General features: G+C 45.4%; 3 protein-coding genes and 1 pseudogene across 3 annotated transcripts; 3 read left to right on the top strand and 1 right to left on the bottom strand.

The window, feature by feature from the left end:
- The first annotated feature begins 15,467 nt into the window (after nucleotides 1-15,467).
- Nucleotides 15,468-16,871, top strand: LOC143867350 (uncharacterized). Its single transcript, XM_077376080.1, has one exon. It carries the CDS (start codon nucleotides 15,468-15,470, stop codon nucleotides 16,869-16,871), a length of 1,404 nt encoding a protein of 467 aa, XP_077232195.1.
- A 533-nt stretch (nucleotides 16,872-17,404) lies between these two features.
- LOC143867349 (uncharacterized) lies at nucleotides 17,405-18,025 on the top strand. The gene has a single exon (XM_077376079.1). It carries the CDS (start codon nucleotides 17,405-17,407, stop codon nucleotides 18,023-18,025), a length of 621 nt encoding a protein of 206 aa, XP_077232194.1.
- A 427-nt stretch (nucleotides 18,026-18,452) lies between these two features.
- On the bottom strand, nucleotides 18,453-19,724 carry LOC143867347 (uncharacterized). The gene is made up of 2 exons (XM_077376078.1): nucleotides 19,648-19,724; nucleotides 18,453-19,560 (listed from the first exon to the last, which is right to left on the bottom strand). The coding sequence occupies exons 1-2, from the start codon at nucleotides 19,722-19,724 to the stop codon at nucleotides 18,453-18,455; spliced, it is 1,185 nt and encodes a 394-aa protein (XP_077232193.1).
- Nucleotides 19,725-20,021: 297 nt separating this feature from the next.
- LOC143867346 (uncharacterized) lies at nucleotides 20,022-21,062 on the top strand (annotated as a pseudogene).
- The last annotated feature ends 4,306 nt before the right edge of the window (nucleotides 21,063-25,368 follow it).

The raw sequence follows: 25,368 nt of genomic DNA, 5'->3' as shown, positions 1-25,368 counted from the left end.
ACCAGATGTATGGGTGGCTGGGGGCCGCCCAAGAGTTCTTTCCCCCTCCACTCGACTAAGTTTCCTCTCACGTCCCTCGTGAGTGAAGTAGTGAAGGGCGAGATTCTCTGCAGTAAAGTTCGCCGCTATGTTAGCCCGCCACGAACTACCGGCAACCAACTGTGAGTCGAGCGCCGACGCACACGCCCAAATATTTGCTGCCTTTGGCGCCGCTATTGCTCAAGTTCCGGCCGAGATGAGCATCCAGCGTCACCCAGGAGTCGAGTCAGAAAGCTCAAACGAGCCTATGATGAGACTGCAGTGCAGACCACGACAAGACGTTCCTGAGAATTGGACGAGTGAACTGAGAGTTCAACTGGCTTTGGTCTGGAGACTTCGCCACCATCGTCACCACTCCGCGTGAAGTGGGCTCCCTCTAAGCTCTCAATGAGAGCCAATTCCTGCGAAGGGTGGAGCTGAGAAGGATAATAATTTTTTTCGAGTTTCACTCACAGCTAGCCGGGGAATAATGGAAGTGACGCTCCACTTTGGAATAGATAAACTGTGCCCTCCCTTATCGAGTTACCGCTCGTTCATAGTTCTATCGCACGAGTCTCGGCGGTCTATTCGCCTTAATGTCTATTTCCAAGAAGCTTAATGAGTTTCCCGCGGCGCTTCCACTCGCTTGAGTCTGTGTGTGTGTGGTGCCCTCCGAGGTGTCTTGCCAAGTTGCCTTCTTCCGCAGCTCGCACGTGAGGCAATCTCACCGCTCGGGGTGACAAATGGACACAAATTTGGGGGTGTTGCAGGTTAATCGTGTCGCCTCGGTGCGCAATCAACGCGCGCCACAGCCGAGTGATTGATGTAATCAGAGTATGAGCGCCCCGAGAGGGCTGACGATGCTTGTCAGCAAGTTGTCACAAATCCCTCTGGCTATTCGAGCCATTCAATGGCTTTTTGTTGGCTAATTTGCATAATCGGATGGGCGAGCTGCTCCCTCCGGTCTGATGTGGCCGCTTACCGTCACCGTAAATCTTAATCAAATCTTCATTGACTGGTCTGGTTGAGCAGTTTTGGGCGCGAAACTCTGAGGGCCCAATCAGCTTTAACTGACCATCAAATCCGTGCGGAAATTTCAGCGGCTCAGATAAGTGACCATCGCTAATGCTTAAAACATTTTCCTGTTTCGCCAGAAAGGTGAGCTCTCAAAATGCTCAAAAAACTGCCACCCTACTGCGCATAATCCCGCAATTGATTTAGGCAGGTTAATTCCACTATCACATGCCGCAGGATCATCAAGGCGAGACGTTCATTCACAGAGAGGCAACGTGATTATGCTATGCACGAAAGATGAAAGATCCCATTGAATATTATAAGATGAGTGCTGGGGCTATAAAGGGTTGGATGGGATCTATTTTAGGAGGCCGGACAGAGTGAGAGACGGGACTTGCGCATGATGATCATTAAAAGCGTGGAGTTTATCGTGTTTACTCTCAACTGGGAATGCTTCAAGGTACAGGTTTCTTGGGAGTGGTTTCATTGCTAGTTTCCGGTTCGAGCTTATCCGACATGTTCAAGATGGCATTCATGTTGCTTGTGGACTCGTTTGTGTTTGTATCGGACGTGTAATCCGCAGCGCTGAATGACTGTCTCAAGGGGCTCTCATCGAAGACACGCGAATGGACTCGATTATATCTGGGTGAACATGATGAGAATGAACTAAACCTCGAGGATCCTCCATCTGATTTGTAGTTGATGGCTCCCTCCTCTTCGTCAGACTCCGTCTCAGATTCGTCTGATTTGTGGTTTTCATTTTCGTCCTGCCTAACATCGAAGTAGCTAGTATCCTCCTCATCCTCTAGCTGAGGCACGAAGCCCGCCTTCTGACGTAACAAATCCTCCCAGCAAACATCCCTGAGAAATGGGTGGTCCTTGATTTCGTGTGGTCCTCCTGTACCTAAGCGATCCTTTGGATTACGTTGCAGTAGTTGAGTAACCATGTGCTTGGCCTCCGATGGAAGAGGCCAATCATCGTCACTCGGCCATTCAATGTTATCATGAACCACATGATCAAACAAGCCCTCAGGGGTATCACTAGTAAATGGCACACAACCAACGAGGAACTCATATAAGATTATACCCATGGACCAAAAGTCCACCGGCTTTCCATAACCTTGACGTAGGATTACCTCTGGTGCAATATAATATGGTGTTCCGAAGACTTGCATATCATTGAACTGCCGTGTTTCCTTTTCTAAGTAACATTCTAATATACTAGTTGTATGGCTCATGAGACCGATCTTACTCAAGCCAAAATCGGTCAATTTTATGTGACCATCCTTTGTGATGAGTATGTTGTCAGTTTTTAAATCACGATGAATTATACCATAATTGTGTAGGTAGTCCACGGCTAATAATATCTCTGAAAAGTAAAACTTGGCTAAATCTACAGGTAGGGGTCCGTTCTTGAGCAATGCAGCACAATCACCTCCTTCCACGTATTCCATCACCATGCATAAATGTCGCTTTGTTTCAAAACTACAAAACATACTAACTACAAAAGGATTATCACTAAAACTCATAATATCTCTCTCCGCGAACACTTGATCAACTTGATTCCTCAAAGCTAACCTGTGCTTTGCAATCTTCTTCATGGCGTACCTCTGACGAGTTTCTTTATGCCGAACTAAATATACCATCCCGTAGGCACCATGACTGATAAGTTTGATAGTTTCATAGTCATCCTCGGAGGGGTTTTGACGCAATATAGTGGCTCTAGCTTGAAGGGCGGCAGCGTATTTTGGTGGACCTAAATGATTTTTGGTAGATGATTGGATCTTGTCTCTCAAGACTTGCTTGGCATCTTCACTGGACGTTGGTTCAATGGACTTTGGTTCACTAGATGTCGGCACACATGATGAACCTGATTCACAAATTAAAGTTGTTGTTGTTGTTGGTTTGCTGATGGCTGATTGCTTATCGAAACTTATATGGTTAGACTGAGAAACCTCAAGATTTGTCTTACTTGTCGTGGGTTGGTCCTCGGCCACGGTGAGATCAATTGCGGGATAGACAATGCTTGGTTTTGCTTCGGCTATAGTTATATCTGAACAATTACTTGCTTTTGCAGTTAAATTACGTATCGTATTGTCTTCGACATTAAACTTTTCCAATTCGGTTTGTAGCGGGTGCCTATTGAGGCCGAGCTGATCGAGCATATATTTAACAATGTCTGTTCTAATGCCGTTAATCTCTTTCATCTTGTCCTCGGTGGCCTCAAGAAAACGATAGAAACCCTCTGGGTTAAATTCTAGACATTCCAACAATCTAGCTGGCCGTGATATGATAAGTAAGAATTGGCGAATCAGGGGTTTCAAATAGTCGCCGGCAGCGGGCGACTTGGATGAACAATCAATAAAAAGTTTTTCTAAATTTTCACTAATGTCTATGAAATATTCTGAGGTAATTAGTTTGTCAACCGACTTTTCATAACAATCTCGAGCCATTTCAACCATTTGCCTATGCCCAAAGCAAGCAACAGCATCGGCTTTGATAAAATCAGTGTCGGAATCGAGCCGATTGTCATCAATGAACCGAAGCAAAGCCTCCTCCATTTGCTTTGTTGCCTTCGGGAATCTCTCCTGTAAATGCGATTTGTTTCGATGATGTCATTATCTATAACTGTGTCTCTAACAGGTGATGAGAGTGATCGCGATCTTGGCCGCAATAAATGCGGCGAGGATGGTTTACATGTTTTGGTTTGCTTGTTGTAATAGGGCAAATTTTCCACAGAAGTGTGAGTATGTGAGCTTAGTTTTGCTTTTGTTGAGAGCATGACTTCTTCCATTCGATAGTGTTGATAGTGTTGATAATTGATTTCTATCTAATAGGCAGAGATTAATAAGGATATGTGTTGAATATAAAGAAATATATATGTAAATTCTAGTGTATGTATGTTGTTGATATGATACCAATGATCTTATTGTTATTGTAGCGATCCTTACATAGTGCTCTCATCATCTGTTCCCTCATTTCCCTCACTATTGCGGCCTTTGTGATGCTGCTGCGCGATGGCAATGCTGGCGTCGAGCTTTGTGTGCGAGTGTGTGTGTGTTGCTTGTCTGCTGTTGCACCTTGTGTTGTGTGTGCGGTTGTGTGTGCAATTTTGTTGAGTTTGATGCGTCTCTGAAGCGCACCGTTCTCTTTTTTCTTTCCTTTCTTCTCCTCTCTGGCTCTGTTTCCCTGTGAGAATAGTTTTATTTTTCCCCACCTATGGGAAGAATCGCTGCAAGCTTCATACAACCGAATTTCTACCTCGCAAATTGTCGATTAATATCTCCGCCTCTAATCTGGGAGCCACCATCGGCTACCGACGAAGTAAATTCAACTCCTGCCAACGAGAGAGAGAGAGGAGGCTGATGTCGAGGAATTCCCTCGGGTGCTAATCAGAAAGTTTGCGAATGGACAGGTAGACAGAGGCGAAATCAACGTAGAGGTTCAGTGAACACATAGCGGAATTTTTCTATAGAATCAATCAGGACGAATTAGACATTCATTTTCCTTCACGAAGTAACTGGTTTGTTTTTATTGCTATTACAACATTCAACAAAGAGCTATCATTGGCTTATCGAATTTGACGATGTTGGCGTTCGCTGATTCTTTTGAGAGCTACCTGATTCAATTGTAAAGTGAGTTTAGGTAATCACAGTTGGCAAATTCTCGCTCACAATAAAATCTCATTCGTTATCCTCCAATTCATTCGATTTGATTCATTCATGATATTGATCTTTCAACTATTTTCGGGTTCATGCACATAGATGCTTTCAGCAAGTCATTCAAATAAACGGGATCATTTACTGGTGGTGCCACATCCTGCTGGAGGTTTCATTTGTCGCAGAACTTTATCGATCCATTGTAGTGGACCATTTAGTTGAATTTCCACCCAGCACGGTGTGTGAAATATTGATTGTCTCTTGTAATTGCGGCCCCAACCTTTGACAAAACTTATCCTGATGATACAACAATTTGTCAATTTGTAAACCGCTTCGAAACCTTTAGAAACTGAATCCGAGAGCAATTTTGAGAATTGATGAGTACTGAAAACTTTGAGTGAGCAACCTTCGCTCAACTTCGATACTTGTTCGATATGCTTTCCACCTTGCTCTTCAATCAGCAATGGATTTGAGACAAATATAGCGGACTCGCATTGACTTTCGACATAAACTTCGCCATCAACATAAGTCATCCTCACTCCACGACCAATCCTCCGTCTGACCCATTCGGTAAATTGGTTCCTGTGTACATTCGATAATCCGCCAATACAAAATCTATCGGCGCACATCGGTTGTGTATACCCGTCTACAGAAACAACGCTTGAAGTAGGTGAATATTTATCACCAAGACGGTTTCCAAACTCGTGATATGTAATTGAGCACCAAGATGTCCCCTCTTGGAAAGGAACTTGCTGGATATCAATCATTTGTTCCATTGATTGGTCAACCAACCCACTTGCTGGGCCTGGCATGAGATTGTAATACGTGGCTTGGGGTTGGTTCGCAACATCCATGTTCAAGTCATAGTCTAGTTGCATGTGCTCAGTTTGATATTGTGGTTGTTGTTGCTGCATCTCCGATTGTTGTTGAGGAGAATAAAGGGCAGTATAGGTCGCTGTTGAGCTTGTAGGAGTAGGCTGACCATACTGAAGTTGTTGGGTATATGATGAAGATGGCATGCACTGCTGTTGCGATGTAGTTTGAGGTTGAGAGGCTTGTGCTGGCTGTGGCGGCGGTGGTGGATGGGGTTGCTGATACTGTGTCTGCCCATATACTACATGCTGAGATGAGTCTTGATAACCGTAAGGTGCAGCATTAACATTGCCCTGTGGATCATAGCTGGTCTGCATCATTGTTGGGCCATGCTCATGTTTAGCACGTGCGGCCTCTGAATACCTATTATGTCTAAAACTGAACGGACTTGCAACTTCTGTGCGGGTATTATAGGGTTGACTTCCCACATTACCAGCCGATAATAGTGGCTGCTTAGCTTGTTGTTGGGTAAACTGATATTGCATCTGCTGTGGTTGCTTCTGCTGTTGCGGCGAATGCTGCTGCGGTGAATGCTGTTGTGGTGAGTTTTGATGATGTGAATGGTGGTTGGGTTGTTGTTGTTGTTGGGTCTGAGCTGGCGGGTAATATGTGCCAGGACTAGAGTATGGTTGGTAGCGTTGTTGCTGATATTGCTCAAAGGGTCCTGGTGGATATTGTTGGTGCCTGGGCGCATGCTGATATTGTTGTTGTGGGGATTGTTGCTGTGTCTGCTGAGATTGGTATAGGTGTTGTTGCTGCTGCTGTTGAGGGGATTGTTGTGTGATCTGTTGCTGAGATGTTCGTTGTTCTATTTGTTGCTTTTCACTGGATTGTCCCTGCGGCAACATGGATGGCCCAGCTGACTGTGGTGTAAGTGTCTTATCACTGGGGTTCTCTTTGGAACTGAATCCCTCGCTAGGATCACTCAACATACCCTCGCCTGTTTGGGGCTCAGCTTCTGGTAAAATTCTATCTAGAAAATCGAAAGTCCCCTGATCATATTCACCAGGTCTCGGCTCGATAAAGTTTTTCTCGTCAAACTCTAAGAGTTGATCGCGATCAATCGGAACATCAAGTGGATCACTCTCTTCCTTGCTGCTTTCCTCCATCTTAATCTGATCCATAGTGATTGCTTCTGATTGATGCTGAGATACAGAGGCTAAGTTTGATCTAGATGAAGATGGTTCAATTTTTGAAGATGAACCATGTGAATATGAGGAACTTGAAGGAACTATCGCTGGTTGATTGATGCCGGTCTTGTCTTCAACTTTAGTCTCTGTTGCTTGTCCAGCTGGAGGCGATGATGATAATGGTATTGCCGATGAAGAAGTTGGCTGAGCCTGCGAAGATAGCCTAGACGGTGAACTGTCCAGTTCCAGCGGCGTTAAGGTTGACGCCGATGGTTGTGGACTTGTCCTATCTGGAAAGTGTGTTTGAGGAAATAGCAAAGCGCGAACAGTTTCTCTCGTTATAAGTGTTGATCTTGAGCCGACAGTTGAACCTGAGGTGCCTGGTCCAGCTGTGGAACTATGGGTCAAGCCAGGCCTAGCTCTAGTGCCTTTATGATCAGAGTCTTCGAATGATGAGGATAGATCCGGTGGTATCCTAGAGCCCAATAAGATTGGGTCGATGGGACCAGGTGATTCTCTTTCGTAATGATAAGGATTTACGCAAATTGTATTTGAATTTGGGGGATGCAGTACGCCAGTCTCTGAATATTCACTACTACTTTGACAAGTTGTTATTGCTCTAATTTGATGATGTGATTGTAAATCTGGCCACCGCCACATGCGGCAATAGATGACCTGTGGCAACGCTCGCCTGTGTGAAATTAATAATCGATTATCTAGTACTTTGGGTAATGGAACACATTTAGTTTTTTCTAATTTTTGTTTGATAGCCTTCTCAAGTTCAGCAATAACATCAGAGTCTTTCTTGAGCCTCCTAACTAAATATTGAACAGCAGCTTTGTTCCACTTGGTGATATCACGATCGTGCTCTGTGTTGTTCTTGCAAAGAGCTAATAAACGTCTCTCTGCTCTCGGTGTAAATTTATCCAAAATGGATCGTACCATGTCACGTCTTGATAATAGTGGCGCTGAATAGGTTATTTGCCGATATTGGTAGTGTTGCCGCCTTATTTTTTATGATATTGATTATTTTAATAAACCCGTCGTAGTAATGAGCTGAGCCAGTGCAAGCTGATTGAGATATTAGTAATAATATATTATTCGAGGAATAAGATGACGAGGAGGAGGCCGGGGTGGTGGTGGTTGTTGTTGTAGGATTGTTTGAGGATGATGACAATGACGACGAATGAGGGAGAGTTGACTTGGTTTCTCTTATGTTAGTTGGTGGCAATGACGGGGAAAATTTCGTTAAATTTGATAACAAATTGCCAATATAATTTTGGTTGTAGTTGTAGAATTGATCATACAATAGAGGTGGTGGTCTTGTCAACGACAACAAAGACGACGAGGCTGATGATGATGAAAATAACAGCAAAAGTATAGTGGTAGTTTCTTTAGCTCGTTGTTCATACATTTGTGGGTAGTTAATTTTATGATGATGGATGTATGAATGTTGGTTGCTGCTGATGATATATAAGTTCAAGTGTAAAGTGTATTTCCTGAAAAGTTTGATTATTGTTTTGGTGTGGCTTAATTATAATGGCGCTAATAGAAGTAACATTTACATCATTCGATTCTGATAGAATATCTGTCTTGATATTGCTGCTGCTTTGAAGCTCCACTGATTGATGATTCAAATATTGCAACCTCCTGAAAGCAAGGGAGCAACCACTTTGGAGTTGGTGTTCTCTTGCTGATGAGATTGACAAATCTTCTCTTCTAGGACATCGACACCCTGAACATGCTCACCAGCGTGCTCATATAATCACATGGATTCCTCTCGCTCCTTCGCCTCTACTTTGGATTTAGTTATAAAGGTGATGGCGCCGATGACAACGGTGTGATGAAATTAATATTTCTACGCGTACGCATATAGGTGAAAGGATAGTAGTAATAATAAATTGTTAGTTGTAAATGAGCGATGAAGATGATAGATGGTTCAGTTTTGATAGATGATATACATCATCAGAATGTTAATAAACTCTTCGCCTTCATCCAACTTTAAACCACCGCAAATTAATGTCTCTCCACTGGGGCAGCGGCAGCGGCAACAGCAACAGCAACAGCAACAGCAACAGCAACAGTAGCGGCTGCGCCAGTGGTACTGTAACACACAGACAGCGGCGCCAGTGGCAGCAGCGGCAGCGACGTCACAGTGTCTCCTCGTCTCTCTCTCTCTTGCTGGCTGACTCTGGCTCGCTTGCTTCCTCGCCGGCTTGCTCGCTGGCTGGCTCGGCCCGCGTTCTTTCTGGTTTCTGTGCGTTGCTTCGCTACTCTTGCTTCTCCCTGCCCTCGCTGTCTCGATACAGTGTTCGCCGTTTCGGTTTCTCTGCCGGCCCAGCCGCGAATATCTGTCTTCTCTGTGTCTGTCGAGCTTCTCTGTGTCTGGTGGTGGCGGTTGCGGCAGGTAATGACGTATGTTGTGATGGTTCAACTCCTGTTAGTTTGGTGCGGATATTTGCGGAAAAGTGGAGAATTCTTTTGGTCTTCACGACAAGCTTGCTATTCGCACTACTATTTTGCCCTTTGCAGTCACACACACACACTAACACACATCGCAACAACAACAACATCGACATCGACAACAGTGACACACTCGCATCTCGCCATTCGTGTTGCCTGTAAACCTAATTACGACACTCAAGTGGTGGTTTCGGCAACAACAACTACAAGACTTTGCAATTACCACCTGCGTTACAAAGTGCGATTTTTGCGCACTCCTCTTCCTCCTCCTCTGATGGGTCGTGAAATTTAGCCAATTGAATCTCGTGTCGAGCGAGTGGAAGCGGCGGTAGAGGCAGAGGCAGAGGCAGCGGCAGCGGCAGTGGCAGCGGCAGCGGCAGTGGCGCGGCAAGGAGAGAAAATAGCCTCCGAGGAGGAGCACTCAAAGCGAAGAGATGGATAGAAGAAGAAGGAGAAGGAGAATCGCCCGCCAACGCTGTTGTTGTTGTCGGTCTGCATATTTCGTGGTCCCGATAGATCTCCTCTAGTTGCCCCTCACAGTCGCAGTGTAAACGTTTGTAGCCTAGCCAAGTTTGCGGCTGTATCAGTCACTCAGCTTGGTCGTCGTCGACGTCGACGTTCTCGTCATTGGCTCTGCCTCTGCATCTGCCCCCGCTGCTGCTGCTGCTGCCGACGCCGCTGCTGCTTCTGCCATCGCCTCTGTTGTTATTCAGCTGGATGTATTATAGCTGAAGCCTCTTGTTGTTGCTATTGGTGGTGGTGGTGGTGGTGGTGGCAGTGGCAGTGGTGTGGGTACATCCCCAGCATAATGGTGGCCCTTCAGCTAGATAGTTCAGCGCCGGCTGGCACAGAAACGCAGCCGCGAGCGCCTTGGGGCAGAGTGCGGCGAAAAGTTGCGCCAAATAGTGCGCCACTCGGACGGCCCCGGCGCGCGCGCTGGCGCACTATATGCCTAGCCGCCGGCGCCCTCACTCGCCGGCCCGAGCGAGCGAGCGCGCGAACGGGCGAGCGGACTTCCACGCTCATGGCACCGATGCGTCCACGCAGACAGATCGACGTAGGCGCCTGCTCGTTCGATCCTTTTTGGCTCTTTAGTGCCGAGTTTTATCGGGGGCTACGCGTTACATGGCGAGCAAACAAACAAACAAACGCACTCACACACACACAAGCAACGGGATTTTACTCTGGCTGCGAACATTTTGCCGGCTTCGTGTGCTCTTGTGCGCCTCATAACATCGAAAAGTTGGAGAGCGCCGCTTAGATCATCGCTATCATCATCATCAGCGACTTTGATCGATTCGAAACACACAAGCGCACACTTTGCGAAGACCCAGACTTCCTTGCGAGGAGCGCCGTCATCACAACATCGCCGTATTCGTGGTGTCGCCGCCGCCGCCAGCACCACGTTAACCTAGAGAAAAGTTGTTCAACTCGGCCGAAGGTTTGCGTGGCTGAATAGGGGAGGACTCCTCTGGTGGTTCGAACTCTCGAGATCGAAGTCTTCCCAGCCTAATGCTCACTCTTACGAGTTTTCCCCCGACTTGAGCTGTTAACAAGGGCGGGGATAGAGAGCGAGGAAAAACTCAAAGTTAATAGCTCGCCCCCACAGGGCAACATTGTGTTAAATTAGCAGTTGGTTGGTTGGTTTGTTCAGTTGGTTGGTTAGCCAGCGCTCGCTCGTTCTCCCTATCGTGAGTTGGTGCACTCAGCCACTGCCGCCGACGACGACCACGACGACTGGCGGGCGGGTCAGACTGCTGAAAAGTTTTTAAGTTTTGAACTCCACGAGAATTGCAGCTCGCCTGACTGGATGGATGACTGCCCGCCTGGTTGGTCGATTGGCTGTCAGTCAGCCGATTGGCGGCGGCGGCGGCGGTACACGTAGACGATCCAAGAGCCCCCTCGAGGGTTAGTGTTTGTGTGCGTGTGCAGCGTGAGAGTATTGGATAAGAGGAGGCCGCGAAAAAGAATTCGAAGCACCACCACCACCACCGCCACCACTGCCGCCACAGCCACTTCCATCAGCACCGTGAAGATTTTGTTGGCCAGCAGACAGTCGCTCTCGCTTATCCTGTCTACCGCCTCGAAAACTACAGCTCGCCTGCATACGGCTCTGCCTCCTCATTGTACGTATGGATCTCTCTTCCCCTCTGTCTGGCTGCCGGTCTGACTGTGCGATGGCGCAACAGCAACACCGTTGATGGACATGAATCCAGCCAACAACAAACCGATCAGCGAGCCGACCAACTAGCCAATCGAGTTGGCCAAAAAGAGCCGAGATAAAGCTATTAGTTAGTGTGTATGTGAGTGCTCTTGCTCGCTTCTTTGTGAGCTTGAGTGTTTCTTTTATCTGCGCCAGAGAATATCCAGCTCGTCTGTTGTCGGCATCCAGCAGCTAGGCTGGCATCTAGTCAGTCAAACAGACTGATTCACCATTGGCTGACTGAAGCACTCTGGCCCATGTCAGTCAGTCTCTTCCTCTTCTTTTCTCTCTCTCCATCTCCCTGATTTGCTCCAGTCATCGCCTGCTACCACGACTAGAGGTCGCCTAATATTACACCACCACAACAACGACGAAGACGACAACAATGGCCGCCGCAGCACCTCAAATTCCATTTTACGAACGAGCCTCAAAAACGCTGGCTACAATGACTTTAATGATGTTGCCAGTGGGGAAGGCGGAGTTGGTACAGTGTGTCCAAGAATCGCTTCAATAAAAGTTCGACGCTGACATCCCCTCTTTCTGCGCGCTGGTGTGAGCCACCTCTAGCAGCTGATTATCGTGAACACTGGTTTCCCCCTTGAAGAGGTGAAATCTACGTTCAAGTGTAACGCAGAACCAGTCAAAATTTAGTTCAAAAATCGCCGCATTGGCGCTGTTTTTATTGAAGCGATTTATGGACACACTGTAGTCGTGTTATATGATGGTGCTGAGGAGCTGGCTAATTTCCGAGTAATGTACTACGTATCCGTCAACAATAACTTCCACTGCTGGATCCCCAGCCATAATGGCAACCGATTAATGAGTAGTGCTGACCCTCACTTGCAACCTGGGCTATAATTGGCTGATATCTTGCATCTAGCATCTACAGTACGGACCATTTATTTTGCAACTTTCTCGCGCCGAAATGCGTTGATGTGCGAGTTGTCGCGGGAAATTTTGGTGTAATTAATAGTGATTCGTGTATTAACTCGAATTAATTTTAAACGATCCTCCTAGATGCGCATTCGACGGAGTTGCAAATTAGATGGCCCCCACTGTAATTGATCTCATCTAGATTTCGTATCTTGTCTGCTACATGGCATAAGCACGTGTATTTAGTGCGTAGGCGAAAGTTACGTCACAAAATTGTGTCCAACCCTGTGGGAGAGCCCAACACGAGGTAGTGTTGGTGTTCGTTCTGTTCGTTTCTGTTCGCACTTTTTTGCAGCGGTCTGTATGCTGTTCGTTTTTGTTCGTTTTTGTTCGTTGGTTCGCTCGTTCGTTCGTTCGTTTGTTCGCCTGTTCGCGGACAGACCAACTCCTTTGCGCATGTGCGTGAACTGGGGCATACCATTGGCAGTGACAGTCGCCAATGGGTTATGCAGTTAGCTAGCGAAATGCAGTGAATGGCGTGTGTCGCGCCTTAACTCCTTTCCTCTTCTGCTCAACGAACAGAGCGAACACACAAACCGAGCGAACATTGCGAACAAACGAACAAAAACGAACATTTGGGGGTCGCAACGAACACACATGTTGTTCGTGGCGACCCCCAAATGTTCGGAACAAAATTGAACACCAACACTAACACGAGGTTTGTTTGCTCAAAATAAACTGTGTTTTCATCTACAGCACGCGGTATTTCTATCCAACATGAGGTTGCGCGTTTGCAAAATAAATATTCTTCCGATCATGTAAGGCATTTCAAGACAATCCCTATGGAATGACAACTACCTATTGTTATGACAAATGATAATTAATCAATTAGGCAACACCATCATGGCTGATCTAAGACCAATATTCACCCGCAAGTCAGTATGGCAGAAGATGAAAAATCGAGTCAGTGAGTCGCAGAGGAATATCATAACAATGACTGTGATGACACTTCTATTTAGTGCCGGTGTAATGTATAAAGCTTATAAAAATGGTCTATTAATGACTAAAAAGAAGGAACTAATGAGGGAATTCTTCCTTTTGCCAGAGACAGAGTATGTGTCCCTCGACGATGAGGACCCACCCGTGCCATTGCCACTAAAGTCGCCTAAAGAGATTTTCAAGAGGGAGTTCGATAAATTAACCTCAACTGACAAGCAAAACTAGACAAATTACACTTGTTTATTAGAGACCCGTAGTCAGTTTATAGCAATAAATTCTTTTAGATTCTATCATTATTTGGGCCTTTGAGCTTGGCAAGGAGTGAATGAGCGTTCATCATCTCGACCCACGTCGACATCAGTTGCATCACTATCATCCGCATTGGTATTTCCCCCATCAGAGTGATTGGCAGTGACACTAGTATCACTATTATTTGCCTCGGTGTTACCGCAAATGTCAGTGGCGGATCCGTCGCAAGTTGTTTCAGGTCCGACCTCCACTTCACTCCCGATCACCTGATCCTCATGATTTTCAACAATCTCACAATCGTTTTCGCTCATCCCGATCGGGTCTTGGACACTGATTTTGACCTCAGTGATACAACACTCTTCATCTTGGTCCATTTGAACATCTACTGTCATCTCCTCCTTGATGATATCCTTGTTCGATGAGACAACTCCCTCCTCTGGCCCCTTTTGTTGGATTCCCCGTTGATCTTTCTCCCTCAGAGATTCCATAGTGATTAGAGTCCTTCGATGCAGTTCGATCTCGTGTGTCAGCTCTTTGATCTTATTTTCAACAGCCTCACCAGATGAATCGACAAGGTCGTACAGCGAAAAGTTGACCCTCTCGAATCTCTTCAAGTGGTGCTTCTTGGTATCTTCGCGAAGAGCCTTTGCATCTTCAGCAAGCCTCTTGCCATCGTCGTAAATCTTGTTGAGATAGTCACGGATGATGCGACTACTCATGTTGATCACCTGTAGCTTGTCGTTGAATGACATCCTTCTGGCCTCTTCACTGGAGATTTTGCCACAGGTCGACTCAACCTTACCCATAAGTTTGTCGGTATAGCCCTGCAAATTGTTCAACTCTGAATTTAGTGAGTCTTTTCTCGTGTTGAGTATCTCAATTTGTGATTCGAACTTGCCTATCGGAGTCGGCGGGGGAGTCTCCGTGCCGTTTGCCTGGCAGGCAGCATTGACATGGTTAGTCTGCTGCACTGTTGCCGATTCATCCATGGATGTCACTGATGCCGTCTGCTCACTAGACTGATGATTCTTACCAAATAACTGCAACCTCGGCAATTGTCTCAATCCAAAGGATTCCTGGTTCTGCTGTTGCTGATGTTGCTGCTCGAGTTCAAGGACCTTTTGCTGGAGTTGAATTTCACGGGTGGCCAAGAGAAAGCTCGCATCCTTGACAGGTTTGCCATTGCTCGTGATCAAGTTACCCTTTGGTAGTGTTCGACTATCCGGGCTAACTACCTGCCTGTCCTCGGTGAAACTCTTGCTGTCCCCCAGCAGAGTTGACGTCATGAAGGAACCACTGAATCTCATCCGTTTGGATGCTCCGTCGACGGTTTCGTTGAGGCCATACTTCGAGGGGGTTCCTGAGATTGGCGAGTGCTTTTGCGCCGGCTCGCTAAAGTTAAATTTTCTCTTGAAGTTCAACATCCTGCTCTATATGGTTCGAATAAGTTTTTGATAATTATTCAATTGATTAGTTCGAAATAATTGATTGGTATTTGCTGCTTCAGTAAGTGTTAATCGTAAACTTGTGCTAAGCGTATCACTGTAACATTAACGCAACCATCATGAGGGACAAGAAATTTTGGTCAGCGAACTTTTTCAGACACCGAGATTGCAACTAAAAAGTTCGTTACTGAGCAAGCGCAGTAGGTCCCTTCTAGCGTTAACCCGCTCTCCTGCTCGTGCAAAGCAAGAGAGCGCGCAAGCAAGAGACTCGCTTGTTGCGCTCCGGGTCGATTGCTGCGGTTTTCGCGCGGCAAGCAGTAACACGAGCACATTCCGCTGCTTCCCTATGGCTGCTCGGTGTTTCGCGTCGCTGCCGACGCCATTGCTGTTGAGCGTAAAAAACACCATGTTTCTCACGTTGGATTCTTGGGGAAAATAAACGTATCCGAAATCACAAGTCCTTCATGGCTCTCTCATATTTACCGGCTTTAATGTCAGCTAGTTATTTGACACCTCTCAGCGACAACACTTCACCGAAATAATGGGCACATTTGTTGAGCCCTCGGTGTTACAGGCGAAGAGTTTGACTGAATATTTGCTTACTTTGAGCGCTATCAAGTTGCAAAAATTATACAGCCATCCGGCGAACTGCCTCGCGATATTTAGAGACTTACCTTATCTAGCAAGACTTTATGTACTGAGAATATTATTCGTTGATCAAATCATACCAGAATCCTCCATAAATACATGGTCCAAAAGCCCTAAGGAGCACGAGGCCGCCTGCAATGCTCTGAAAGAACTCAAGATTGTGGACAGAAAGACGATTGCTGCAGGACTAGAGGCATGGACATTGAACGAGCTCTTCAGAGCAAACCTCAAGATTACCCTTGTTGGAGGGGGACAACAATGGGAGGTGCAACCAATGATCGAAAAGGATGATAAACGACCAAAGGATGATACTCAATTCTTCTCCATATTGGAGTCATATCCGCTTGACAGGTGGGAGCAAATATTGCATTTCATGGTCGGATTGAGGGATCAAGATTTCAAGGGTGTCTCAACAGATACAAAACAAGCTTTAGTTCATAGTAAACTTATTGTTTTTGAGGATAAAGAGCCGATGCCCTACATCACATCAGATGGATTCCAATTTCTCCTCATGGATACCAAATCACAGATTTGGCTATTTGTGCTCAAGTTATTAGAACTTATCGACTCAAAGACGTCAAACCTCGTCGAGTGCTTGACATTTTTACTCCAACTAAACTTCTCGACTCATGGTAGAGATTACTCAACAAACGGTTTCAGTGATACCATAGCAAACTTTTTGCAAACATTGAGAGAGATAGGTCTCATTTATCAGCGTTCAAGAAAGGATGGAAGATTTTACCCGACAAGACTCGTCATAGATCTCGCCAGCGGGCTGAGGGATGTAACCACAGATATTCATAGGAAGGGTTTCATCATTGTGGAAAGTAATTATCGACTATATGCTTACACGGACAGTAGATTGCAGATTGCTCTCATAGCCTTGTTTTGTGAGATGAACTACAGGTTCCCAAATGTTGTTATTGGACTTATAACAAGAGACAGTGTGAAGCAAGCATTGAAGAAAGGAATGTCAGCCCAACAAATTATCAATTACTTATTAATGCACGTCCACCCAACTGTGAAAGACAATGAGCACCCGATACCGGATACTGTAATAGATCAAATTTATCTGTGGGAAAGAGAACGTGATAAATGCTTATTCACCGAGGGGCGACTCTACAGTCAGTTCAATTCTCAAACTGATTTCGACCTCCTGAGAAAGTATGCCGAGGACCACGGATACCTCTTATACGACAATCCAGCCTCCAGAGTCATGGTTGTCCACGAGGACGGCCACGAAGGTGTAAGAAAGTACTGGAAGAAGATCAAGAAACGATTGGAGAGAGCAGATTAAAGATTGAACTGTATCCGATGAGGATGCCGTCGGTTGTTTTACTCCTCAGGAACTCTTCACTTCCTCTACCTCTTCGTTGTTCCTCGTGAGATCATCCTGTTTTGTTTCGTCACTTTCCTCTATCTTGGTACGTTTACAGGCAGAGTCTCCTCCATCGTGGGATCTCTTGATGTTCTGTGCCACATTTGCTTGATATAATTTATCATCACCTGCTTGGATTGCGGCTCTAAAAGTTGGACGAGATTCATTCGATGACAATCACCGTGGCTATGAAGATTCAAGGTGTTTCGCTCGCGGTTATTCACTCGCACATGTGGACTCTAAAATGTTTTCCCAGCTGAGCGAATGGGTCAAAAACTCAACACGCACAGACACCAATGCGTTTGCCGATGTCATGATATTAATTCTTATTTGTTATTCATAGATATATAATTATACAACCATATTATTGGCCACAAACTAGGCAAACTCAATTATTGGACTAATTTTCTTCACTTTCTCGAACTAGTAGTATTAAAGAAACTAGATTGAATATGAGCTCCAGCGAGGAAGTGTCATGGATTTCATGGTTTTGCGGCCTGAGGGGCAACGATTTCTTCTGCGAAGTAGATGAAGATTACATCCAGGATAAATTTAATCTGACCGGCTTAAACGAAATAGTTCCAAATTATCGACAAGCCTTGGATATGATCTTGGACTTAGAACCAGATGATGAAATCGAAGATAATCCCGCGCAAAGTGACATGGTTGAACAATCGGCCGAGATGTTATATGGACTCATTCATGCTCGTTATATTTTAACAAATCGTGGAATTGCCCAGATGCTTGAGAAATATCAGAGTGGTGACTTTGGACTTTGTCCTAGGGTATTTTGTGAAAATGAAAGAATGTTACCAATTGGTTTATCTGATATTGTTGGCGAATCTATGGTCAAATTATACTGCCCAAAATGTATGGACGTCTATAATCCAAAATCCTCAAGACATTTGCACATTGATGGAGCATTCTTTGGTACGGGATTCCCTCATATGCTTTTTATGGTCCATCCAGGACTTAGACCAAAGCGAGCCACCAATCATTTTGTTGCAAGATTGTACGGGTTCAAGATACACCATCAAGCTTATCAACTACAATACCAATCCAAGGCAATGTAGTGTAATTTGACATTTTTTTTTCTTTTTTACAAGTGAAGTTTTGTCACCCGAACGGCAAAGGGGGGCCAAGAGGGTTGAAACGAAAAAGGAGTACAAGATTTAAGAGGAGGAGCAGGAAGAAGATGAAGAGCTTGCATAATCACATGGCACATACCAAAATAAAAGTACAACCGCAATCTAAAACTCTTCGTGATAAATGCTTATCTCTCTGAAGACTAATTTTCGAACTGATTTCGACCTCCTGAGAAAGTATGCCGAGGACCACGGATACCTCTTATACGACAATCCAGCCTCCAGAGTCATGGTTGTCCACGAGGACGGCCACGAAGGTGTAAGAAAGTACTGGAAGAAGATCAAGAAACGATTGGAGAGAGCAGATTAAAGATTGAACTGTATCCGATGAGGATGCCGTCGGTTGTTTTACTCCTCAGGAACTCTTCACTTCCTCTACCTCTTCGTTGTTCCTCGTGAGATCATCCTGTTTTGTTTCGTCACTTTCCTCTATCTTGGTACGTTTACAGGCAGAGTCTCCTCCATCGTGGGATCTCTTGATGTTCTGTGCCACATTTGCTTGATATAATTTATCATCACCTGCTTGGATTGCGGCTCTAAAAGTTGGATGATTTCTCCGATCACCATCACCGTAGCTATGAAGACTCAAGGTGTGAAGCCAATTCAGCATAGATTTGTCATTCATTTCCGTTTCAACTATAACTGGGTAGATATATTCTTGCTTGAATTTCTCAATCTGATCATTTTCTGTCTCCCAATCTATGGGGTCGTGTTGACCATCGCCGCCATATCTACGATTGTACCTTTCGAAGTGAACTTCTTCTAACATCAGTCCCACACCAGGTGCTTTTGGAACGTCCATAAAACCCTCTTCCATGGATCGTTTGATATGATCTTCAGTGGCGTAACCTTTCACGACTGCTATTGCTAATCCAATCATCTTGCGTATCTGGTGCAACATGAATGACTGACCCTTGATTCGAACAACTACAAACTCCAGCTTATCTTGGTTGCAAGGATAAAATGGTTCACTGCAACCGATAGATTTGATTACTCTAGCGCTACTGTCTTCATTGAATTTCTTACCAGATGTGAAGTTGTGAAAAATATGAGTTCCTAGATAACCCTCTAGTGTGGAGTTGAATAAGTCGATAACTTCTTTAGGAGCTCGGTAACTATCTGTTGTCACTTCACTTAGGGGACACAAGGCTAGACTTGGCATCATATATGAGTAAGTTCTTGCATCACAGTAATTTTTGGCGTCGAATGATTGAGTCACCCTCCTACAACCCATCAATCGAATGTCGGTCGGCAATAACTTGTTGATGTCGTCGATTCTTATCTGTATTGACTCCGCGAGCTTCATGGATACGATTTGCTTGATCGCGGAAACACTCTTGTCTGTCCTGGCTGCTCTCTGAAAATACATCAGTTGGGGTCGATGATAGTGATCCTCTGGAATAAGTGTCGTCTCTTTTAGAGCTGACAGAAGGAATTCTTCAACTGTATTCGTTCCGGGGTTTCTGTTTCGGTAACGATAGGCAGGATAGTCGAATAAGTGTTAGACATGTGGAGTTGACCTGCATTGATGCCCTAGGGTTGCAACTTACCTTTGCATTCCTTGATAGTTTTTCCCACAATAACTGAGAAGCAGACAAAATTTCCGGACTTTGATTCTGGTAGCCATGATTGAGGTTAATAATGTTCAATTTGTTCCCTATGAGAATACGTGATGGAATCCTCTCTAGAGGTTTGGAAAAACGTGTGTTTGTTTGCATTATTTTGGGAGCGCTGTTTTGCAATGCCAACAGTAAGTGATGGTTCGTGCAGAAAACGTGCCCCACTCTTAGAGCGCGGCAAATTATCATCTTCACCTCTTCTAAATTTATATCCCTTAACCCGATCCATTTTTACACAGTACTTGTCTAAATCATATATTAAATATTACCTCAATCATCCACAAGAAAACTTTGAAAACAACACTATGGCAACGCAGAAAGCAGCTACAAATAAGCCCTGGGTCGAAAAGTACCGTCCAGCATCGTTGGATGACATCGTCCATCACAATGAGGTGGTGTCAGTTCTCAAACAAAGTCTCAACACAAATGATTTTCCCAACTTACTATTGTATGGACCACCAGGTACGGGCAAAACATCATCCATCATGGCCTTAGCTCGCACCATGTTTGGGAACCGTATGGAGGGCAGGGTTTTGCATCTCAATGCCTCAGACGAAAGAGGAATATCGGTTATTCGAGAGCGTGTCAGGAGATTTGCCCAGAGTGTTCCCATGTCATCCAGTGTCACTGACACCGGCTCACAGCCAAATAAGAAGATCGCAAACTTAAAACTTATCATCTTGGATGAGGCTGACTCAATGACCGGCGCAGCTCAATCTTGTTTACGTCGAACAATGGAGATATACTCCAAGACAACGAGATTTTGCCTTATTTGTAACTATGTCAGCCGTATCATTGAACCGATCGCATCACGTTGCTCCAAATTTAGATTCCAATCAATAACAACACCATTGATGCTTGATAGACTTGAGTCTATTTGCAAGAACGAAAATGTCAACTACACTGATGTCAAAGTGCTTGAACACTTGATCTCATTTTGTGATGGTGATCTTAGACAAGCGATAACAACTTTACAGAGCGCCCACAGGCTCGCTGGTCCAAACAGTCCACTTGATCTGGACCTTATTCACGAAGTTTCCGGTTTCATCCCACGTCGCTACATCAACAGATTTGTCGCCACTTGTAAGACCAAGTCTCTCGAGCGAATGGAGGAGCTTATAACGGACCTCATTAACGAAGGCTACACTGCATCGCAGTTTTTAAATCAAATCCATGATTGGTTGCTAACACAGAGTACAATAAGCGACGCTAGTTTGGCCAAGATCCTGCCAGTTCTCGGCATTGCGGAGCATAGGTTTTGCGATGGCTCGGATGAGTATATTCAATTGCTCTACGTGGCGTCAGTTGTTATGAAAAACTTTGATGCTAAGGTCGTATCACAATGATGGTGATGAATAAACACAAGTCCGAATTACCATTTTGAAGATGATAACTGAAATTAGACAAGTTTACTTTAGCATTGTGTCAATTTGCTCTCGATCATCATCTGGATAAGGATAACAATGGGCTCACTACCCATCATTGGTACCATTTTTGAGTTTCGTACTTTTGCATACTCAATAGTCAGTCTCCAGTGACACCAGGGTTCATAGACCGAGTTGTCAAGAGGGATTTATGTTTCATTTACTTCAAAAGTTTCGTAGGAGCCAACAACTAGCATTAAGTATCTTGAAGGAATTCAAAAGTTTGCTGTTGTCGGAATCGGTTAAAGTTTGCAAGTGATTCAGGGCATCAGGAGAGCGACCAAGAAAATAAGGTTGAGGACGAGGAGAAGCAACAGGTGGAATGTTCCGAACAGGAAAGTCAGTTTTTACGACTTTTTGCCTCGTATTGGTCTGGAGTAACTTGGACCTATGTGAGGCCTCATCGCCAGTCAATCCCAGGTGGGCCGTCGGGTCAGGCCACCAAATCGGCAACTCTGTCGCTACAGTTAGCCGTGTCCATAGACATCCAGTGGTTCTAGGCCACCCAAATGTGCATGCCATGGTCAATGCGGTCCCAAGACCACCAGTTTACGCCTTGAACCATCAACCTAGGTATGGACAACCAATCAATGCGGGTACACTACCCTGGACAGCAGCTCCCGCAGTCCCGACTCCAGTCCCAGGGGTCACAACTCCACTACCAGTTGTTTCAACTCCAGGGTTAGGTGTTGTAACAACCATTGAATCGCCCTCTTTGCAAGAGCAGTGTGCCAAGTACCATAACCTCTCCAACGACAGACAATCGATGCACTACGACGATGGAATCGTTGCACTTGCTAAGATTCTTGCCGAATTGGACGATGCAGTGCAACAGATGAACTCCAGCCAGAGAAACTGTGTTCAACCATCATTCAACATTCCGATGAACATAAGAGTCGAGGAGCCTCTACCTCCACCACCAGTAGTTAACCCATCAGGCGCGGCAGTTGGAAACCCGGAAAGGGTAGCTGAGAGTTCAACCCAATTCGTCTCACCGGCAACAGTTGAAGCAACAACCGTGTCATCTACAAACCACAACCGTGTCATCAGTAGACTCAACATCTGTATCATCTGTGGAACCAACAACCTTGTCATTTATGGACCCAACAACTGTGTCATTGGCGGATCTAACGACAGAGTCATTCACGGACCCCACAACCGTTAGCGCGACAGTTGCATCATCGACACCTTCTACAGAGGGACATTTCCGTGAACGTAGAGAGGATAGGGCGGACAGTGCTAGCTTCTTCGGACTGCCAACCACACCCTCTGACTCACCGGTCAGTGAGGATCAAGCTGGTGATGATCTCGCCAAGGCAGCCAACGACCTTAAAACACTACGCAAGGACCTCATCGTCACAGCTGAGTGGTTGAGACACTCCAACCACTACGTTCATAGTGCAGCGTTGAGGGCCCTCACGGTCTATGTGGCCAGCATTGAGCATCGTATTGAGCTACAGCGCCAATTGTTTGCCCAGACCAAGAGTTTCGGACTCAAAGGTAAGGTTACCATCATCAAGGAGAAGGTTGCAGGTTTGATTGCGAAGCTCAAGCAGCACATTGGCAAACATTGAATCCGTCAGGATCTTTCAAATGTGTCTCATTGAGGTTGCATTCAGTGAATCATCGAAATATTGCAGCCGAGGATCGCAAAGTTCCCTTCCGAATACGTTGTGCATCTTCATGATTCAATAAAACTTCTCGACCGAATTTATCTTCTGCTCATTGTTTGCTAAATCGCCATTGTGGTTGAACCGAAACACAGCTAGCTTTCACTTTGTATTAGTGTTGCCGTTTTGATCGAGCTTGCAGGCGTTCCTGTAGGATATTGATATGAATATCAACCCAGTCAGCTTCTTATTGACTGTGTAATACAATGAGCACCCGATTCCGGATTCAGTGATAGATCGAAATTTCCAGTCTAAAATCTTCCATCGCCCTTGAGAGTGCATGGTTTTTACCTCAAAGTGAGAGCAAAGGCTTACTTGTGACCATCGACAGGGGATAAAAGTTAAACAAACAAAACTGGAGAGAGAACCAACACACGCTTACAAAATCAGGATGTGACAGAGAATGAGATTTTTCATTACAAGTGGCCATTAATTTGGCATATTGGTCAATTGTGCGTTGGCCTATTTAGTCTATGAATTTTGTCGTGGTCCTCCATTTCTCGGACCAATACGGCGATAATATGAGCAAGATCCGCCATTCAGTGAAGGGTAGTAGATCTTCCTGGCTAAAATAGGCTAAATCCTTGTACTCCCGAGCAAGTTAATACGCTATTAGCCCTGTGGTAGTGGAAGTATGAGCACCTGTCAGGTAGATTACATCTATCAGAGTGGCTCTGGCCCATACGGAGTTCCCTTTTGAGTGCTCCGTCGTTGGATGAAATGGCCGTCCAAATTTCGGAAGCCACATACATATCGAGCATAAGCAGCAGCCACAGGCAAAGTGGAGATTCTACAAAATGGATGGCAAGCGCCTTGGACAGCCCGGCGTTGGTCAAACACTTTGGTGTCTCCATGATTAACAAGCAAACATGCACTTGGCTTACTCGAGTGTCCGTATTCCTTTGAGCTCAGTGTGCGCCATCGACCGAGGATGTAATTACGCAATCTGGTCTAATAAATGACCGTGTACATTCAAGTCTAACCCTCTGATCCGATTTAAACTTGACAGGCCACCAGCTTGGATCGGCGGCCACTTGGGTGAGCACCACAAACTATAACTACCTTCGCCAAACGACCAGCTGAGTGACTGATAATTTTGGCCAACAGATAGATAGATAAGAAGCCAGGGAGACGAAAATTCATTACAACAACAACTCCAAGTTTCAAGTAGTGCTAGTGATGGTGGCAGTAGCCTCTCATAATTCTTCTTCTCCTGCTTATTTCACTGATACAAGGCGACCACCTGAGGGATCAAGTTGATAGTGGTATATACCAGTCTGGTGCTGGTTACAATTTATCTAACTTGTATCATCTCGGCGTTGTGCAAGTTGCTCCATCTTTCACATGAGCTACCCTATGATTGTGTGCTCTTTTTCTTTGATTTTATTCATTTTCGGTCCACTTGAGCTGCGTCTAGGCAACTTGCTGGTGATCGTTAAGTTGTCAGCTGGATGAGTCAAGGATGATTCCCGTTTACTATGTTAGTATGGGAACAAGTGGTGGTGGTAGACGAAAATCAACTTCTTTTGCCTACTGATTAAGAGTGGTGCTAATGAATTATGTTGCAACCGCCACTACCGCCGCCATTGACCAGCCTGGTTCAGGTCGGATGGCAATCTAAGAGACGGTTATCATAAATGCCAAGTGTCTCAGGTCCGTCGCCTATCAAGTTGGTTGAAAGCTGACAAGTTTGGGTTGTTATCATTATTGAGCTCCTTTTTTCGCTCCAATGCCAGTCTAGCTCAACTTAAACTTCATCACATTATACCTACGAGCTCACCTGTCTTCGGGCTCCATCTCGGAATGATTGAGTGCTAACACTATTTCACATACACGCGCTTTCCCGTATAGGCAGCAAATTGCAATGCAAATTTGGCCTTGCCACTTGATGGTGACTAAAAATCATTAATCCACACCATTCTTCCCCTGTTATTTATGATTTAATTTCACCAAATTTACCCACCAAACCTCCCGTATGCAGTGCGACTTAATTGCTCGTGTCTAGTTAGCGCGAACAGCGAGAACTTGAGACGAAGGTAACTCCGACTTCCAATTTGTTTGTTGGCCAAATTCGCGTGCATATGTCTCTGACTAGATGAATGGGCGGGCGAATGGGGCAATCATCATTATAATCAGACTGATTTATTTGGCAACATTTGAGCTGGAGCCCAAGAGTGTGGCTGCGAACGCGTGCTGTCGCTTACGTAATATCCTACAGTGGCTGCCTCCCGTGCCGCTCACACAGGCGTTGACCACTTTGACTTTAATTGACTGTGCGTGCTGATATCTATCCTTTATGGACGACCACGACGACCACGACGGCGACGACGTCACTCTTGGCTGGCTCGTTTCTCCCCCACCCCCCCCCCACCGGAAGGTCCATCAAACACACCACTGGTAGACTTATGATGGTCGTTAGTTAAACTCTCAGTCAGCACTTAAACTACAAAAAACCACCAGCTAGCAAAGTATTTGGCGCCTTACGTAACTGTTGGCGGCGCCTCTGTAGTTGTGTCGGCTGCCAATTGCAGTTTATTTTCCGCCAAGTCATTTCCCTG

This window comes from Tasmannia lanceolata, unplaced genomic scaffold, assembly GCF_043159265.1.
Source record: "Tasmannia lanceolata isolate RefF3 unplaced genomic scaffold, GAP_Taslan_0.1 ptg000229l, whole genome shotgun sequence".
Classification (NCBI taxonomy): Eukaryota; Viridiplantae; Streptophyta; class Magnoliopsida; order Canellales; family Winteraceae; genus Tasmannia; species Tasmannia lanceolata.
Note: the sequence above shows the minus strand (reverse complement) of the source record. Positions and strands in the feature narration are given on the sequence as shown.

Excerpts from the sequence above, each read along its gene's own strand:
- LOC143867349 (XM_077376079.1), top strand. The coding sequence starts at position 17,405 with ATGAGCTCCAGCGAGGAAGTGTCATGGATTTCATGGTTTTGCGGCCTG.
- LOC143867347 (XM_077376078.1), bottom strand. The coding sequence starts at position 19,724 with ATGGCTACCAGAATCAAAGTCCGGAAATTTTGTCTGCTTCTCAGTTAT. Across the intron at positions 19,561-19,647 it reads AACTATCAAGGAATGCAAAG|AAACCCCGGAACGAATACAG; the intron begins GTAAGTTGCAAC and ends TTACCGAAACAG.
- LOC143867350 (XM_077376080.1), top strand. The coding sequence starts at position 15,468 with ATGGGCACATTTGTTGAGCCCTCGGTGTTACAGGCGAAGAGTTTGACT.